At 35.7% G+C, this 19,434-nt stretch overlaps 1 protein-coding gene across 20 annotated transcripts in view; it reads left to right on the forward strand.

Annotated features, from left to right (window-relative positions):
- The window catches only part of ABI3BP (ABI family member 3 binding protein), a 234,530-nt gene that overhangs the window by 133,829 nt on the left and 81,267 nt on the right, over nt 1-19,434 (forward strand). For 17 of the 20 annotated variants that reach the window (XM_060198467.1, XM_060198449.1, XM_060198451.1 and 14 more), the window contains 15 exons: nt 566-628; nt 1,764-1,838; nt 2,330-2,404; nt 2,829-2,903; nt 3,835-3,906; nt 8,732-8,773; nt 11,117-11,158; nt 11,974-12,072; nt 13,250-13,312; nt 13,417-13,485; nt 14,221-14,268; nt 15,570-15,629; nt 16,757-16,846; nt 17,632-17,664; nt 18,822-18,902. In XM_060198467.1, the coding sequence (XP_060054450.1) occupies nt 566-628; nt 1,764-1,838; nt 2,330-2,404; nt 2,829-2,903; nt 3,835-3,906; nt 8,732-8,773; nt 11,117-11,158; nt 11,974-12,072; nt 13,250-13,312; nt 13,417-13,485; nt 14,221-14,268; nt 15,570-15,629; nt 16,757-16,846; nt 17,632-17,664; nt 18,822-18,902 (987 nt within the window). The remainder of the gene's footprint in view (nt 1-565; nt 629-1,763; nt 1,839-2,329; nt 2,405-2,828; nt 2,904-3,834; nt 3,907-8,731; nt 8,774-11,116; nt 11,159-11,973; nt 12,073-13,249; nt 13,313-13,416; nt 13,486-14,220; nt 14,269-15,569; nt 15,630-16,756; nt 16,847-17,631; nt 17,665-18,821; nt 18,903-19,434) is intronic. The other 3 variants (XM_060198455.1, XM_060198458.1, XM_060198462.1) reach the window with 3 other exon arrangements.

Here is a 19,434-nt window from a genome sequence, read left to right on the forward strand (position 1 = left end):
GAAATGGTAATAGACACCATGATCTGTAAGATGAAGTTAATGTCTACCTCATCTATTTTTCTGAAATATTAAGAGGTTTAAATGAACTGATATATGAGAAGGTGTTCCTGCAAACTATAAAGTGCTGTCCAAACCTAAGATGTCTTGATGGTAACTTTAACTAAGCAGAAAGACTAAAGAGTAGACTTTGTGCAAATAACATACCCTTAATGTGGCTGATGATTTCTTTTTTGGAAACCTCTCCCCATATTTCCATTGACTTAATTTATGTTTATACTCTGAAGCTCTTTGATTTAGGGCTGGCACGGCTTCATTATAAATAATATAGCACTATACTGGCCAATGTCAGGGCTCACTGTATAATGGCCTTTAGTTCAAGGCAAGAAAGCCCAAAGGGAAGTGTTAGAGATTTTTTTTACACATAAGTGACAAGATTGGTAGCCCACAGCCAAACCTGGCAAGCACCTACATGAAACTCTTTTTAGCCAGCATTAAAATATGTTAAGAAACGTTTTAAAATTAATGAAAACTAACATTTCTTTTGTTTGACCTTTTCTTTTAAAAGCTACATATGATGTTTTCTCAAACCCTCCAACATCACAGCTTGAAATATCAGAGTTCCACACAGGTATACTCAGACTCTCAATGGATTTTTTGACAATGGTGTGCTCAATTCTTCCTTTAATTTTTGCAGAGTGAAAAGGTGTGTCCTAAAGAGTTCTATAGGAGGGAAAAGGAGCCAGTGTCAAAATGAAGTTCACCCTGTCTTCCCATTGGTCATTTCTTCATGTCCATCAGTAAATAAACTGTTACATGTGGGAGATGCAAATAGATTTGGCTACCACTGAGACAAAGAAATAAAATGGGCAATAGTTCAGTCATTCTATAAAGATTTTAGGGTGCTAGAGCATCTTCTGTAGAGTAATGGTTCTCACAGAAGGGAAGACAGTTCATTTGCTCTCTGCTCTGTCCCCTGGCCCCATTCCCAAGAGCACTTAGCAATATCTAGAATCATTTCTGGTTATTACAATGGGGGGTGTGTGTTACTGACACGTTTATTATAGAGAGTAGAGGTTATGAATGCTACTCAACTTCTGTAGTACACAGAATACCCCCTTCACATACATACACATAACAAAGAATTCTGTAGTCCTAAATATCAATATTCTAGAAGTGAAAACTTTTATTCTAGAACAATTATTACCTATCTGTCTACAAAAGTTTAGTTTGGCTTATCTTTTGTCACTTATTTACAGATCCATCTACAATGATTTTTGCTTATTCTGATAGTGATAGTTCCCTTTATCAAGTTTACCAGAAACTATGGGAAGTTAAAAGTAAGTCTCATCTCTCTGTCTGACATAAACATACGTCTGAGAGATGATTTTTGTATGTGTAGTCCAATCTCAGCTTTATTTGTAAAGGCAAATAATATTAGACAACTTCATAAAAAAATTAAAATAGAAATCTAAGGGTGTATTTAGTAGTTAAAAATATAAGAAACCACTTTTAAAACGTCAAAAATAACTTGATTAGGTGAAACACTGTTCCATCATAGTTTCTGATAATGAAATAAAGTATATTTTAAAAGTGAGTTCATCTTTAACTCCCAATGAATTTCTAGTTTTGAAAGGCTGGTCAGAAATCTTTTGAGTGATCTTGATATTTTCCCTTTTGAGGCATAATTTTTATTACTCATGAATTTGTATTTTAGTCCTGGTACCTTCTACTACTTTTATAAATGTTGACATTTATTCCAACAGCAACAAGCAATCCTATCCTGGATTCTGTCCCACCTAAAACTTCTAGACCTCTTGAACAGCCAAGGGCAACACTGGGTAATGTTTTTAACAGAAAGATCATGCTTTGTTTTCCATCAAAAGAAAATCCATGTGAATGCTATCTTCAAATGATCATCACTTCATTCTATCCCATTTTTTTTAACTTCTCTTCTGTTTATGAATATGTATAATATTTTCTTATAACATAGATATCTTTTATGTTCCCCGTTGGGTGCTTGCCTGCTTGCTATTTGAACTGTAATAGCTAATTTTTCCCATGACATCACATTATCCATATTCTCCCATCTCATGTGTTTGTGGCATGCATCACTTCTGTTCCATACAGTGGAGACAGCTACCAGAAAATTATGTTTCTGATCTTTTCCCCTTATACATCATCATTGCATCCACCAATGTTTGGCTACCTGCATTTTTTTCATTTAATCTGGAAGCATGTGCTCTGTAACCCCATTGAAATGCATGTTAAAACTCCTAAAATACCTCATTTTAACTGGAATTATTTGGCGCCATGGGGTGTTTGTTTTCAGCTCCAAGTGAAACATCATTGATTCCTCAAAAAATGGAAATCTTTATCAGTCCTGAAATGCAGCCTACAACATCTGGTAACTAATGACATTTGTATAATTGAGTGTTTTGAAAGAACAGCTGCAGTAACAGAAGAAAATGTCTTAGTGGCCTTTCCAGAATGTCTCTAGTACTATATATTTCTCCTGTAGAAGGAAAAAAAAAAAGTATTATTTTATCTTACCAGAGCACAGCTCAACTCTGGTGGTGCTGGGGATTGAACCCAGACATACAGAGCCTCAAGCATGAAAGTCATTTGCATAGCCATTTTGCCATCTCCTTGGCCCAAACCTTTTATACCACCCAACACGTACTGAGTACTCTCTATGTATGAAGCATGGTGCTAGGCACTCTAGAGATACCAAAAGAAATACAGCAGTTCTTGTACTCCTCAAAATTGTAAGTTTACAGTTAGTCCGATTGACATGTCACTCATCAAAATTATATGAAATCTTCTTTCAGCTCCCATGAAAACTACCTCTGCCCCTTCTACACCTAGACAACGTCCCAGACCCAAAAAACCAAGAACTAAACCTGGTAAATAAATGCCTCTTTAACCTTTCAGGGTAGTTAATTCCAAATAGATAATGCCTGTCTTTTTATCATGAAAAGTTATAATTCTGCCAGTTAGTTTCTTAAAGTTTGCAATCAAATAAAGATGAGTAGTTAATATAGAAAAATCAAATGCTTCTAGTAATATTTTATCTAACCAATGCAGGATATTCTTGGATATTAATTCAGTTGCAAATCTAGAAGTGAATGCTACTATCACAGTATTATTAGGTGAGATACATAGTGTAATTCATTTTTTAATACACATCTGTACTGAAGTGTTTATTAGACAATTTCCAATTTTTTGGTGCCCACTGTAGTATTAGTTTTGCACTAGGGCAGTGGCTGAGATGGAGAAGATAATGACTCCAGCTTTCAAATTTCTCAAGATAACAATTATAAACATTGAGAGAGCAGCATGTATTTGTGAGACTAATAGTCATAATGAAGTTCTGAGAAAGAATTGAACATACAAGGTTGAACAGATGAAAAGGCCAGAGAGACAGCATATTATGGCACATAGTTTGGGTAGTAGAAGTAGTTTGTCAGCCTGGAGGTGACTTTATTCTTTGGTTAAGAATACATTCAGTTATGCTCAACAGACTAGATGTTGCTTATTCCATTATAGTATAAACATGGTATTTTGTACTCTATGCTATTATAGCTGAGTTTAAAAATTCTTTTCCCAAACTTTTACTTGCTGTATATGTTGCAAACACTCACCACTATATATAGAAACCTTTTTTTAAAAAAAAAAAAAAAAAAAAAACTCATTCAGTTACACCCCTGAGACAACAGCCTTATAAAACAGCCTTTCTTCACAAGATACGCAAATAAATGACTCATTTGTCTTAGGATGATATTGTTTTATTGTCTGTAGTATAACATAATGTTCTTTTTTTCTTTCCATCACTAGAAAGAACCACAAGTCCTGGAACAATTACATCTAAAATTTCTAAAATTCCTGAACCTACACGGATAACCCTGGGTAATAAGTGCTTAGCAGATGTGTCGTTCATTTCACCATGGAAAATCCATTGCACCAACTTCTATATATTTCACATGCTATTTTGTTTGGTTGATTTGGTAATATTGAATATCTCGGAGTACATCAACTCCATGGCTCTTGTGGGTTGGGCTCGCTAAATGTACAGTTACTAGATTTAAACTCATTTATATTTAAAATATTGAGACATCATGCTGTACCTGTAAGTAGGTTAAATAATTGCTGCTTGTTTATCTTCCCCCATTTGTTTTATTTCAAGTTAGATCTTACACACAGTTCATTGGGGCAGGACTGGGACCTTAAGGTCCTCGAATTCAACTTGAAACTTCATTTGGAATAATGACATTATACTATGGTGTTACTGGAAATTCTTTCTGTTGTGTGTCATAGCATTGTACCTGTCAGTGAATATTAATTTTAAAACACATCTTCCCTTTTTTGGTGCTTAAGGCCTGAGATGTGACAGAGAAATAAGGGTGCAAAATGATCATAATGAATTTTTCTTTTTCTACTAGGGCAGTTATAATTTCTACATCTTTTCTACTAGTGGCGGTATACTTTCTGCTAGGTGAAATACTGTCTTAAATTTTTTTTTAGCAAGATGACAATCTATCAATGTATTTCCATTTAGTGTACTCCTCAAATTTTTGTTAAGTATAATGTTATTAACCTTTCAAATAATGGGTCTACTTACTTTTACAGTTAATTTTTAGGTTTTCCTTTCATGTTTTTAGAACTGAAAAACTTACTGACTTGTTGATTACTCTGTTTATTTTGCCAGTTCCCAGTAGAACACAATTTATTTCTCTGAAACCAAAAACCTCACTAAGTCCAGATTTGATACACACTGGACCTGGTAGATGACCTGAGCTTCTTTTATTTTACTGTTTCAAAAACAGAATTGAAAAATTGGTTTGTGCCACTCTTTGGAGCAAGGATTCTGACTTATATTTTGAAACATTTTTCTGTGAAAAGTACAAAAAATGCAATGAAATGATCTCGTTATAACTAGCCCCTCTGATATTCACAGCATTGCCCTGAACTTTGTGGTGGAGTATTATGTTCATGATCATCATGGAGAAAACAGAACTATGATGATGTTCATGATTGAAAACTCCTTTGTCTAAGACTGTGAAATTATTTCCAATACCAAAGTTGCTGAGAATTCTGATCACAATAAACAATAACCTTTCAGCAACAAAGGGAAGATGTGTTTCAGTCCTCTAAGAACTCTGCCTTGTCTGATGGAAGAGTGCAAGTTACAAGAATAGAAAGTGCTAATAGGATTTTCCAAGTGCTTCATGATTTCTTTCTAAACTAGAGTTGATACCTGAAGAGTGAATTTTGTTTAATTCTCAGGAGGTGTTAATGATGTTTATCTGGGAGGGGTGGCTATCTTTCAGGAAATAGTTATTTTCCATACATAAATCAGAACAGAAACAATGGGTAACATATAGAATGACTAAATCTTTTTTCTCTATATTCAAAATTTATGCAGGCATCTAAAGTGATCATTTAAAAGATTGGATACAGAGAACTTTTTCACTACTTACTCTTTTCTTCCTTTTCCTTTTTTTTTTTTTTTGCCAGAGTTGAATATGTGTGTATGTGTGTGTTTATTCTGTATATTAGTGAGAAGGATAGGAGGAGAAAAAGAGAAAGAACCAGATATCACTCTGATATATGTGCTGCTGGGGATTGAACCCAGGCCCTCATGGTTGAAAGTCTCATGCTTAAGCTATCGTGCCACCTCCCGGACCACGCTTGTTATTTTCATTTAAGTATTAGATTCTTAGATTAAAGGAAAATATATTTCTCACTATATGTTTAAATTTTTTACTAAAGCTTGTTTGTAAAGTAGGGTTATTAATTCAAGAGATTTTTCTAAAGTTGGCATGATTTTTTTTTTCTGAAGTGAAATGGCTTAGTAAGGAAGGAAAATAGAACTGTTTAGAGAGAGTTCTCATGACATCTATTAAAGAGGCAGTAGATTTCCACATGTAGGTGACAAACTGAAGAAAATTAGGAATTATGCAAAGGGAATATAGTCGATAATGTTGATCATGGGTGAAATTTCTAAATCAAAGAAACAAAATGAAGTATTTTTATTCAGAGGAGTTATTTGGAAAAAGAAGTGTAGCTAGTAAAACTCAAGACTCCTAGCTTTTAAAATAAATTGTTCTGATAATTAGCTACATCAAAGTAGTTTCATCTGCATTCATTTATGATTGTGCTTAGAGTACGTCAGAGTATAGTAACTATTACATATATTCTGTTTTAAAGGAGAGTTATTACAAAGCAGATTGATAACTTTCATGATCTGAGTCACTAAATTTAAATGTTTTACCAATCTTAATTGTTATTACAAGATAAAATTCAAAAACACCAGAAAATTATTCTAAGTTCTGACTCTGATTTATGCATAAGTTATATTAATTTTAGTGATTTATTAGAAAATATTACTGAAAATACATTAACACAGAGATAAGGCTGGGAGGATATGTCTTTATTACTATTAGGTATGTAAGCAAAGAGTTTTCTTTTTTTTATTTATTTATAAAAAGGAAACACTGGCAAAACCATAGGATAAGAGGGGTACAACTCCACACAATTCCCACCACCAGAACTCCTTTTCCAACCCCTCCCTTGATAGCTTTCCTATTCTCTAACCCTCTGGGAGTGTGGACCCAAGGTCATTGTGGGATGCAGAAGGTGGAATTAATTGCTTCCCTGCTGAACATGGGCATTGACAGTTCCATCCACACTCTTCAGCCTGCACAAAGAGTCTTCTTAACCTTCCCTTCTAAAACGTAAACTTATTTGGAAGTGTAATAGTTTATATTTCTTGGATTACTGCATGCTGAACACTTAAGAATGGCCATACTTTTCCCCCTAGTAGCCAATACAGCCACTTCAGACTGTACGTAGAGAGGCCTAAAACAACAGAGAATAACACTGGATCTCACAGACCATTGCTGAAAACCATTTGAAGTTTAACTTAAAAATGAACCTGTCTTTATTGTGAGACAGACTATTGCAGCTCTGTTGATCATTTCCAATTCAGGTTCAGAAGGACAGATTAGCCACTAAATGTGCTTTGGTTTCAGTGATCCACCATCTCTCCCAGCCCAATCCTCACACTCTCCTACTTACCAAATGCACTTTTCCATTCAAGCTGTTTTCCCATTGTGGTTAAACTAATGAGTACGAACCCACATTGGTTTGGCCTGTGTTATATGCAAAATCCAGTACTTTTTAAAAAAATCCCAACATCTACCACTCTTCAGTGTGTCTGCCTTATCTAATTTAAGAATTACTTCCCTCGGGAGTCAGGCGGTAGCGCAGTGGGTTAAGCGCATGTAGCGCAAAGCGCAAGAACCGGCATAAGGATCCTGGTAGGAGTCCCCGCCCCCCTCGCTTCCCACCTGCAGGGGAGTCACTGCACAGGTGGTGAAGCAGGTCTGCAGGTGTCTATCTTTCTCTCCCCGTCTCTATCTTCCCCTCCTCTCTCCATTTCTCACTGTCCTATGTAACAATGATGATGTCAATAACAACAACAATAACTACACCACCAATGAAAAACAAGGGCAACAAAAGGGAAAATAAATAAATTTTTTAAAAATTTTTTTAAAAAGAATTATTTCCCTCAATGAAGTCAATCTTAATTTAAGTTTGAAATAAGTGAACTTCATGCTTTTTTCCCCCTCCCTCCACTGGGGCTTCACAGCTCTAGGCTGACTTTGTTTGTTTTGATAAAGGCAGCAAGAAGGGAGAAGGGTGGAGGGAGGGAGAGGGAGAGGATGACTCCCAAAGTTTCCTCCAGGACAATGAGATCAGGCTCCTCCCTCATGTACATGGCAGACCAGACATGACTGAGGTGAGCTCTTGACTGTTCATGCTTTTAATAGACTGGGGGAGAAACAAAAAAGGAAACTAAATCTACAAATATATGTACTTTTATAGAATAAGAAACCTATTGCATGGTCTTCTTTTATAAGTTCAAGCAGATTTGTAACCAAACCACATTCATCTTGAGGTATAAATAACATATGTCCCACATAGAGTCCAAAGGTGGCACCCCTGGTAGAGTGCATACATTATGTGTGAGGGCATGGGTTCAAGTCCTCATCCTGCAGGTCTGTATCCATCTGTCTCTGTTTGCCTCTTGCTCTTTCAGGAGAAAAAAAAAAAAGCCATCTGGAATGGTGGAGTCATTGTGCAGTTGCTGAATCCTAACCATAATCTTAGTTGCAAAAAAAAAAACAAACATAAAAACATGCTGCCAACTTTAATGACCATAAGATTTGTTATCTAGCATTTTAATGATGCTTTACTTAATTTGTTCAGCATTTGGTGAAATCAGAATTGGTTTTTGTGGGTTTTTTTGAAAAAAAAATTTTTTTTACCTTTTATGATTTACTAACCAAAGCGGACTAAATTTATTGTGTAAGCCAATTTATTCACTACAGTAGATACTAACAAATAAGGAAAAGAGCATGTGAACACTTGTTCCTCTTTTAGGCCTTATATCAAAAATAGTAGCTCTTTAGGCACTAGTATCTGGGTTGTTGTAAAAATAATTGGAAAGGGAAGTGAGATCATTAAAAATCAAGAACAAGAGTTACAATCCTCAACTGTTTCTTGTAAGAAAGTTTGGAGCAAGGATATGGGGTTACTTAGTTTTACAGTGATGGGCAAATAGTAACTGTTAACCAACAAGAGAATACTTTAATGGCAAAGAAAGTTTAATTTCTATCTTAATGCTATTCTTCAACATTGCCTTTGATAACAGTTGCTTTTTTTGCAGCCCAGGTACCTCAGACTCCACCACCAACACAATCAACAATAGGTAATGACTTTTCCTTTAGTGAGTGAAAAAGTGTTTAACGGTATCTTTTAACTTTGACTTTTTAAAAATGTGTTTAGTTGCCTTCAGATATTCATTTATTTTCTACCAAAGATATTCTCTCTCCTTGTGCTTAACTGAACAGTCTCCAACATAATCTTAGAAGCCATGTTGGGTTTGATTAGATGTTGGGTTTATTGCCCATCCTTATATTTGAAGCATGTCCTGAGCTTGTTTTAACATGGTTATTTTCAGTAGATGATTATAACTTCCCTAGGAATATGTGTGTTGCTTTCACTACTAAAGATGCACTTTTCTTGAAAAACACTACGGGCTTTCTAGATATAACTATCCTGATGTCTCACTAGGAACTGTATTTGAAGAAAGAAAAAGACTAACTCCTACCTCTGGAATTTATTTTTTTCTTTAAGAGAAAAAAAATGTTCTGCCACTACCATCTTAGCCAATTACCCATATTTTCCTTCATAGCAAGAGCTGCCGGCTACTTTACTACATTCACATCTTCCAAGTGAAAAAAAAATTCATGTTTTTCCCCCTCTATTTCTCTTTCCAAACTGACTGGCAACACTGCTGTTCATCTTGTCTGAAAAACACTGGAATCTTAAGTAGAAAGGGAATTTCTTATGCAGTAAAGATTCATTAATTATATTAGTTAAACTTAGTACTCAGCATTTAAGTATTTTCTGTATATAGATATATTTCTTTTTTTTTAAAATTTTTTATTTAAGAAAGGATTAGTGAACAAAAGCATAAGGTAGGAGGGGTACAACTCCACACAATTCCCAACACCCAATCCCCATAACCCACCCCCTCCCATGGTAGCTTTCCCATTCTCTATCCCTCTGGGAGCATGGACCCAGTGTCGTTGAGGGTTGCAGAAGGTAGAAGGTCTGGCTTCTGTAATTGCTTCCCCGCTGAACAAGGGCGTTGACTGGTCGGTCCATACCCCCAGTCTGCCTCTCTCTTTCCCTAGTAGGGTGTGACTCTGGGGAAGCTGAGCTCCAGGACACATTGGTGGGGTCTTCAATCCAGGGAAGCCTAGCCAGCATCCTGGTGGCATCTGGAACCTGGTGATTGAAAAGAGAGTTAACATATGAAGCCAAACAATTTGTTGAGCAATCATGGATCCCAAGCTTGGAATAGTGGAGAGGAAGTGTTAGGGAGGTACTCACTGCAAACTCTAGTGTAGTCCTGCTTTCAGGTATATATTTTATAGTTTATGGATACGTGTGCACATAAGCTCTCTCTCACAGAAACTGGTGTATATCTAGGTTATGGGACTTTGTTAGAAAGTGAACTACCTGAGATGAAATTAGAGTGTACTATTAAAGGAAAGGTCTCACCCGAGTAATGAAGCTGAAGGGTTGTCATTCCACACGTGAAGTCTCTGGATACATTCTGAGGTAAAGCATGTTGAGGTAGCAATCGTTGCTTTGGTTAGGTTGTAATCGGCAGATGCAATGTTATTTGGTTTGGATTGGGAGATGCATACGGGAAAGTGGGCCCTATCCAAGGGTTCCAGGACTGGGGGAAGTAGGGGCTCTATAGTGAAGATGTGAGGTTCCTGCTGTCTTAGGGTTCAAAAAGACAATCAATAGTTAATATTATCATCATATTATTTGTTAATTGGGTTAACTTTGAAAAGTCCCTTTGTTATGGTTTGCTGGACAGTACCCAGTATCTTGTATATAGCTGTGCTATTGGAAGCTTCTAATCTACTTGGTCTAGGCTTTTGAGAGAGTCCGCATATCAAATACATAGCCTATATATTAAAAAGATTCAGTTTGTCTTTTGAGAAACTTTGAGACATACAATTGATTTCCCCCTCCCATATTAATTAGCTACTGATTTATATGTCTACATTTTGCTAGGAGTGTACATAAACACCATTCCCACCACCAAAGGACTGTGACCCATCCCTCCCGCCCACTCCCACCCCCCACTGGCCCAGGAAGCTACATGCCTACCCCTCACCACTGGGTTTTTACTTTGGTGCCCTACTTACAATTTGATCAGGTCCTGCTCTTAGTTTCCCTTTCAGATCTTCTTAGTCAGCTTCTGTTGATGAGTGGGATCATCCCATACTCATCTTTATCTTTCTGACTTAGTTCACTTAACATAATTCCTTCTAGCTCTGTCCAAGATGGGTCAGAGAAGGTGGGTTCATTGTTCTTGATAGCTGCATAGTATTCCATTGTGTATATATACCACAGCTTTCTCAGCCACTCATCTGGTGTTGGGCACCTGGGTTGCTTCCATATAGATATATTTCATTGTTTTACCTTTGATTGTGATTTCTTATTAATTTTTTTCATGCCATCTTAGGATTTGGAACACTGACAACCAAACCTCCAACAACAACATTAGGTAATACAGTTATTGAATGAGTGACCTTTGTTTTTCTTCTCTTTAATGCTGCTATCTTTTTTGACAGGCTCACAGGAGTGAATCCATCGGCATTGATGTATGAGGGGGCGTGTGTGTGTGTGTGTGTGTGTGTGTGTGTGTACTTGTGTGTTATATGGGTGTGTGTGTGTGTATACTTGTGTGTTATATGGGGGCGCATGTGTGTTGTGTGTGTACTTGTGTGTTATCTCTTCTAGAGAAAAATGCAGGAGGGAAAAGGGGGAAATGGAAAAATAAAAGAGAAAAACCATATTTTTTAAAAGTACAGTCCAAGATGGAAGAGTAATGTGTAACAATTCATAACCTTAGAATTGTACAAACCGTATATTTTTCGATAATTTTGTTCCTAAAACCACTACTTAATTAAAAGTCTTTTATCACACATTGTTTTAGTGCTAAGTGGAAAATGTGCCTTTTTAAATTATAGGCTAAGTGACTTTTTAATATTTATCTCCATTGGCATCTTACCAGCAATTTTTCTCAAGTCCCTGTGGCATATACATCTTCAAAATGTTTGTGATACTGTCTTCTTTAAGCTGTAGAAAGCTTTAAGACATTTCATCTCAAAATAGAATAGGGAGTTCTTTTAAGCAGTAAGTGCTTATAAATCTCTGAAAAAAAGATATCATGTGACTCAATTTTAGTAATGAAAGTTGTAAAACAGTATGATCTTACAATAGATCAAAGGGCCTAGTTATATAGATATGTCTGTGCTATTAATGGTCAATGAACAGAACACTGCTCCCCATATTAACTAGCTGATTTTCTCTCCTTAGCTCCACGAAAGACCAAGCGACCAGGTCATCGTCCCCATCCCCGCCCCCGTCCCCGTCCTAAAACTTCACCTAGTCCAGATGTGCCCAAGTCCAAACCTGGTAAATTTGATATACAGGGTTCAAATTAACATAAAAAGCATGTATGTCAGCTTCTGATTTAGTTGCTACCTACTACCTAAATAGCTAAGCTTATTCTTGGGCCTCAAGTCGTCACTTCTTGATGTAATTAGTGCTTTGGGTTTTTTGCTTCTTTAGCTCTGGAGCCTTTTACAACAGTTAGAGCTTCATAGTTAGAGCAACCATTGTCGGCAGTTCTATCCTTTTCCAGTTGCTTTCATGGGTTGTCACTTCTGTTTTCCTGCTTTCCATCCAGACATGACTACCCTTCGACTATCCATCAAAATTTCATTCCATACTTCCTCTCACATTTCTGCTGTGGGTCTGATGAGCCTAAAGGTAGCCATGACTTCTAGAGTATCCTCTGTGGATGTTTAGGGCATATATGTTCTGGGCTCATCTCCTGGCTCTCCATAAGCCCTCTCTCCTTCTATTACAAGTTTCCATCTGCTTAGCAAACAACGTTTCTCACATAGGGTCTTACACGCTCTTTCTGGATTTCCAGTGTCAGGATGATTATTTCATTGTTTTACTCATTTGATTTGGAGTATTTTCTTCTAGAAAGCTACCTGAAATAATGGCTTTTCTGTTTCTTTGGAGAATGTTTCTCTGAGTGTGTACAGAAAAAGCACACACTATTCTTGCTCTAGGGACCAATATTGCATTGTAAGTTGCAAGCTGATGTTGCTGGTTTTGGTACCAATACCCTTAGATGATTGTTTGATTATAATGTCTCATTACTCAAAAATAAACCTGACACTGTTAGAAAGACCCAGAAATTAGTAACCTTGTACCTTGTTTTCCTGTGTACTTTCATGTGTTTAGAGATGATAGTCTAGATTCCTTATAAATAAGCTTCAAATTTCTATCTCGTTGTTCTTTTTCTAAGGAATTGATAGGACTTTCATACTTGTTGCTTTGCAGTTGCTTATGTATAAAAGCCAGTCTTACTATTTTCACATAATTATGTATTTTGAGCATTTTCTGAATATTTTATTGAGAAAGATAAGTAGAACAGACACTCCCCACTCTTCACGCATCTTAGGAATTAATTTTGTTATAAAAGCATTGAATTTTCTTAGTATCTTTGCTGATGTATTCATCCTTTGTGATAGTCAGTAGTATGAACTTCATGCTGATTTGACACATTTTTCTTTAGCACCGAAACCATCCAAAAGACCTGAAACCACCCATAAGCCAGAGGCACCTTCCATGCATCCTGGTAATCACTGTTTCTTTGCCTCGATTTATGAATAGGAAAACAGTGTGCAGATGGTGTTAACTGCCCGCTATGACATTAATTTTAGCACTATTCTTTCCCTTCAGAGATAAAACCACCAGAGCATCCTAAACCCCAACTCATAGCACAACCAGATATGCCTCCAACTAAATCCGGTAAACATAATTTCCAGTTCTTTAGTTTAAGAAACTTTTTCAATGGGAGTGTTCCGTGAATCATTGACAGTTTGATCATATCATATAAAATGTAGAAATCCAAATACTATGACTTTGTTTAATATGTTCACAAAGTAGCAATGCTGATGTTTTAAATGTTAAATCAGTGCATTAATGTGTGATAAATTATTATATTTCATTTGATTATAATTGAAAAATCTAATGACAGTGATTTTCCTGGAAGGTTCTGTTTTCTTAAAGCATTGTTTAGGTTTGTTTCTGAAGTCACTTTTGTCATAAAGAAAAGTGTGACTTTTTTTTTTATTGTATTGGAAATATTCTTGAAAGTGATCTTAGTAGCAGCCACTAGTCAGCAGGCTGGAGGCTGACACTGTGTTCTTTTTATGCATAGCCAAAAAGATTTGATAATTAGTGAATAACTTTCTCTAAGATACCTAGCTGACATTTGAACATTAACTATTAACTGAATAATTTCCCATCAAATAAGAGGATATTTACATGACAGAAAAGTAAACTAACAATTAAATTTTTCTGCTAAGATTTAACTTAGTGTGAAAATTTATTTTTTTCCGCATCTCTTAAAAATAAGTCAATCCATAAGGTAATTTATATAGCCTAAAAATAAATGACTTTCAATATTCTCTAAGCATAAGTAAGTATCTAAAAGTTTAGAATTCTTTTATGACTTATATATGCTTATTTTTTATGATTCAGTCCTTGAGCCTGTTACATTTGAGGTGGAAGTTCCTTCCAAGACCATAGGTAACTATGTTTCACTTGTTGGTTAATGTTGTCCCTACCACCTCTGTCATCATCTGTATTTTCTTGTGTAATCGTTATCTTCTTTTTCATTCCTTGTCCCAATTTGTTTATTATTCTCAGTAGAAATTTTTAAGATTGTCAGGTTTGTTTGTTTTTTATACCTGCTGCTCATTTTATAACCCCTGAATGTTACTCTGACTTTGATCTTTCCCTCCATTCATCAAACAAAGACATTTGTGCATGTCTGCTTTATGTGGGCAAAGAGCTGTGAAGAAGTTGGTTGGATCACACATGTACAGAATTGTCTCTCATAAAAATCCTTTCTCCCTTGATTCCATACTATGGAAATGTAACTGCAAGTTTCTTTTGACAAGCTTACATTGTGATGGCTGAATTCCAAACAAAACAAGAATTCTACCTTTTTTGTTTGAAAACAACCAGTCTTGAATATTGCTTGCATCCTGTTGTTGTGGATTACCCCATCTCTTCTTTAGGCTGTTTTATTGTTCAGAGAATTTCCTTAGTTTGGTTTAAGCCAGCTTTGTACTATAGTGTCTTGGTCAGGGTAGGTAATCTCCACATAAATGCTCAATGGGAGAACAGTGGTGAGATGATTTTGTGTTATACTTACTCTTCTAGATTTAATAAAAATAAATTAACTTTATACTCTATGAATTTAACACCAAAGAGTTGTCAGTACAGTTACAGATCTCCAATAAACTGACTAAGAACATTTTCTAATAACTCTCTTCACCATCCCTTAAAATAATACTTATGATAGTGGTGAATGCCTTTCTTTGAAAAACTAACAAATATTTTAGTAAATTGTCAGCACAATTTAGAATATATATCAAGTAACTAAGATCTTGGAGGAAACACGTTTCCATGGAGTTAACCTCAAATCATCAAGCAATTGGCAAAAACCCTCTTCATTGTTCTCATAGCGATGGAAATGGTATGACCTTTTGTGAGATAGATACCAGATACATTCTTTTTTAAAATTTTTTTATTTATAAAATGGAAACATTGACTAAACCATAGGATAAGAGGGGTACAACTCCGCACAATTTCCACCATCAGAACTCTGTATCCCATCCCATCCCCTGATAGCTTTCCTATTTTTTAACCCTCTGGGAGCATGGATCCAAGGTCATTGTGGGATGCAATCTTTTATCAGTGTAAATGGTATTTGTATAGAGTTCAGAAATGTTCTTTAAACATTGTAGGGTTAAGATTTATTTTCAAGATGGTTTTCCTAAATTTCTTAAATCATCATTTCTTATTATATTGCTTTTGGTCAGTTCTTGCCACAAATACTGAACCTATAATCCTGAGAACAGAAGCCACCTGGACTACATTAGGTAATGACCTTTTACATCACTAGACAAGGACACATTCCTACTCAGTGTTTACCAGTCTATTCTATCACTGTCTCAGCCAGAAGATTTCCTCTTCCATAAGATTTTCTCATCTTCTTTCGCTATCAGTTATATTCATTTTGCACCTACTGAAGTTGTTTAAAATAAATTACCGGGAGTCGGGCTGTAGCGCAGCGGGTTAAGTGCAGGTGGCGCAAAGCACAAGGACCGGCATAAGGATCCCGGTTCGAACCCCGGCTCCCCACCTGCAGGGGAGTCGCTTCACAGGCGGTGAAGCAAGTCTGTAGGTGTCTGTCTTTCTCTCATCCTCTCTGTCTTCCTCTCCTCTCTCCATTTCTCTCTGTCCTATCCAACAATGACAACAACAACAATAATAACTACAACAATAAAACAACAAGGGCAACAAAAGGGAATAAATAAATAAAATAAAATATTTTTTTAAAAAAATTACCTTGTTGGGTGATAAGCCTGTGGGCAGCTAGCGCTGAAGATTTGGCTTTACTAATGCTTTATTGAGCCTGTGAGACTGCTTAGTGTTCTCTGTTAGAGCTATATTTCAAATATAATTAAGAGCCTATGCCCTATAAGTATCAACTGTAATTCTTTGGCTATCAACAGAAAGTTGTTTTAAGACAGGTATGGCATTTTGATTGTCTGTATACCAATGATTTTAAGATATTAAATATGTTTATTCTAGTCACATGTAGTGGATATATGCCCAAGTCAAGTACTTTGTAGGTTCCACCAACCAAACACAGGTGAACCTGCTGGCTCCATGTTTTGATGACATGAATGTGTTATGATTCTAATATCCCCTGAGACAGAGTCCTCTTTTGGACTTTTGAAAATTTTTGAAATAATTTTTTGAAATTGTAGTATAAAAATAATGTTCTATTCATTCTCAGAAGAACTTTCAATAGATTCTTCCCTGTTTTTTCTTTTTTTTTTTTTGTATGACGATGACAAAATTTCAAACCAAAAGACAAAGTTCTCCAAACTAAAGAAATCCTAATGAAGTAAAAAAGAAACATTTAGAAAGAAGAGACATCTGTAATTCTTTTTTCATTTCTGGAATCATAAGACAATATTAATCAGTTTCCTTTCTTTAGTTCCAAAAACATCACAGCGAATGAGAACTCGCCGTCCACATCCCAAACGTAGAACCACACCAAGCCCAGAGGTACCTCAGAGTGAATTAGGTAAATATATGGTCCTGGTGCCTGTGGAACCCCTTCAAATGTGATGCTGGATGGCAGTTGAACTTGTCATCTAGTAATAACTAGTGGCTCTTCATGATGAAAGGCCCAAGTCATATTTGTTAATCTACAATGACCCAGAGCTTTGTTTTTGTAATCTACTCTGCTATAAATAATTATACATTCACATTCTTTTCTCATAAACATACTTAAAAATACTGTTTAGACAGGTACTCAAGAATCTTGTGGGAGTCGGGCTGTAGTGCAGCGGGTTAAGTGCACATGGCATGCAAAGCATAATGACTGGCATAAGGATCCCAGCTCCAGCCCTCGGCTGCCCACCTGCAGGGGAGTCGCTTCACAAGCAATGAAGCAGGTCTGCAGGTGTCTATCTTTTTCTCCCCGTCTTCCCCTCCTCTCTCCATTTCTCTCTGTCCTATCTAACAACAACATCAATAAAAACAACAATAACTACAACAACAATAAAAAAACGGGCAACAAAAGGGAAAATAAATAAATATAAAAATATTTAAGAAAAAGAATCTTGTAACTGAAGTTATACATTATCAGATAATAACAAAATTAGCAAAACTTAAAGCTAATCATGTGGACAGGTAAAGGATATAGCTACATTAATAAAATAAATACTTTTTTACTCTCACCTCAGAGCTTTAATTTTTTCCCCCTTTGGCTATTAAATCAAAATTAGACTGGCATAATTAAGAGTTTGAAGTATTTTTTCTCATATGTTTAATCATTTTATCACTTTCGACCATTTCTTACTACAGACCCTCAACCTATTACTCCTGGGACACCTCTAGGTAATGAACCTTTATTTCCTTGAGCTGGTGCTGTTTCTTATCATTTATCTATGGTGTTATATAGATGATGCCTTCATTTGTCATCCTATTTAGTCTTTCTCTTTTAAAGGCTTTCTTCTTAACAGAGCTATACGTGCACGTCATTGATTACAGCTACTTATTCCGTATCTCACTGCTGGAAACTACACCATGTTGATCTGAGTCTGTTAGACTGTTTGTCACAGCTGAAATTCAGTCTGATTGTCAATATATCCTTTACTTAGACCATGAGTACGGTATCAGTTTTGATACCGTGAAGTTTTCTCTAAGCATCTTATATTCTATTTTCTGAGTTCTATGTCTATTTTCAGTTCACTGATGTTTCAGTAAATTTTATATACTTATTCTAGTAAATAATCAGGTAAGAAATAAAACATGCCTTGCCATTTTAAATTGTGAGAATAGGGAGATTTGAAATTCTCACACCATCATTTAACAGTAATTTTTAAGCAATGTCTGATTTAGGATCTTTATTTTAAATGAAATAATAGTTCCCAGACTTAATTTCTTAAGCTTAAAGGTGTGTGTGTGTGTGTGTGTGTGTGTGTGTGTGTGTGTAATTTTTATTTCTGGAGAACTCTGAGTTATAAAAGAAAACCCACTGTGTGTATAAAACATAGTGGTTATGCAGAGACTCTCATGCCTGAACCTCCAAAGTCTCTGGTTAAATGCCCTGTACCACTGTAAGCCAGAGCTGATCAGTGCTCTGGTTAAAAGAGAGAGAGAGAGAGAAATTAAATTTAAAAAAGTAATCATAAACACTACAGTAGTTATATTAACATAAAACTATTTTAAAAGAAGTTTTCTATCTATAAAGATATACATATTATAGTTACAAAGGAGTATTGTTAATACATTTCTAATAATGACTTGTTTTTTGAACTATTAAATCTCCTAAAAGCTTGAACCAGGGAAAAAAGAGAGAGAGAAAGAAAAGAAAACCTATTAATAAAGTTTTTAAAATGTCAAGCTAAAAGAAAAATGTCAGACCAAATTAATAGTTATATTCCAATCAATGAAACTGGCAATTATTGGAAAACTTATCAGAGTTTTATTATCTCTCCCTATTCAAAGATGATGGAGTGATCAGTAACATATTAATTATTTTTTTCCTTCAGCACCACCAACAAAGAGGCCCCGACGTCCAAACCCCAAACGTAAAACCACACCCCCTCCAGAAGTATCTCAGCCAAAACTGGGTAAATATGTGGTTGGTGTACTTAAAGAGTCCAAGTATTTAACTCACTTGGGATCTTCAATTTTATGTACATAATTGCATCTGCCCTGCAGACCTATATATGAGTAAAATCTACTTGTTCGTGAGGAGACTATCCGATAAATTCTGAGCACCTCCTGTTTTCTGTGTGGGAATGTTCTCCATCAATGATCATTTTCTCCACCTATCTTACAATTTAATCCCATTCACATCTTATAGATGTTTGTTCAATGAGGCAGCACAACGAGTTCAATTACTTTTATTAATTCCTTGTTTATCCTTATACTCACAGTAGAACCTGAGATATAGTGAGAGGTATGTTTTCCAGTTTTCTTGCATTGGAGTTGTAAACAAATGCTGTTCCTGCATAAGCAGATAGAAAATAAATAACATGATGTAAAATAATTTCTCAAGTGGTATAAATGTTGCCTGATAGGAACTTGGTAAATACTTGGAACAGGAGAGGATCAAGATAATTAGAAAGAAATTAGTACAGAATTTGGATGATTGGAGGG

This window comes from Erinaceus europaeus, chromosome 9 (assembly GCF_950295315.1).
Source record: "Erinaceus europaeus chromosome 9, mEriEur2.1, whole genome shotgun sequence".
NCBI lineage: Eukaryota > Metazoa > Chordata > Mammalia > Eulipotyphla > Erinaceidae > Erinaceus > Erinaceus europaeus.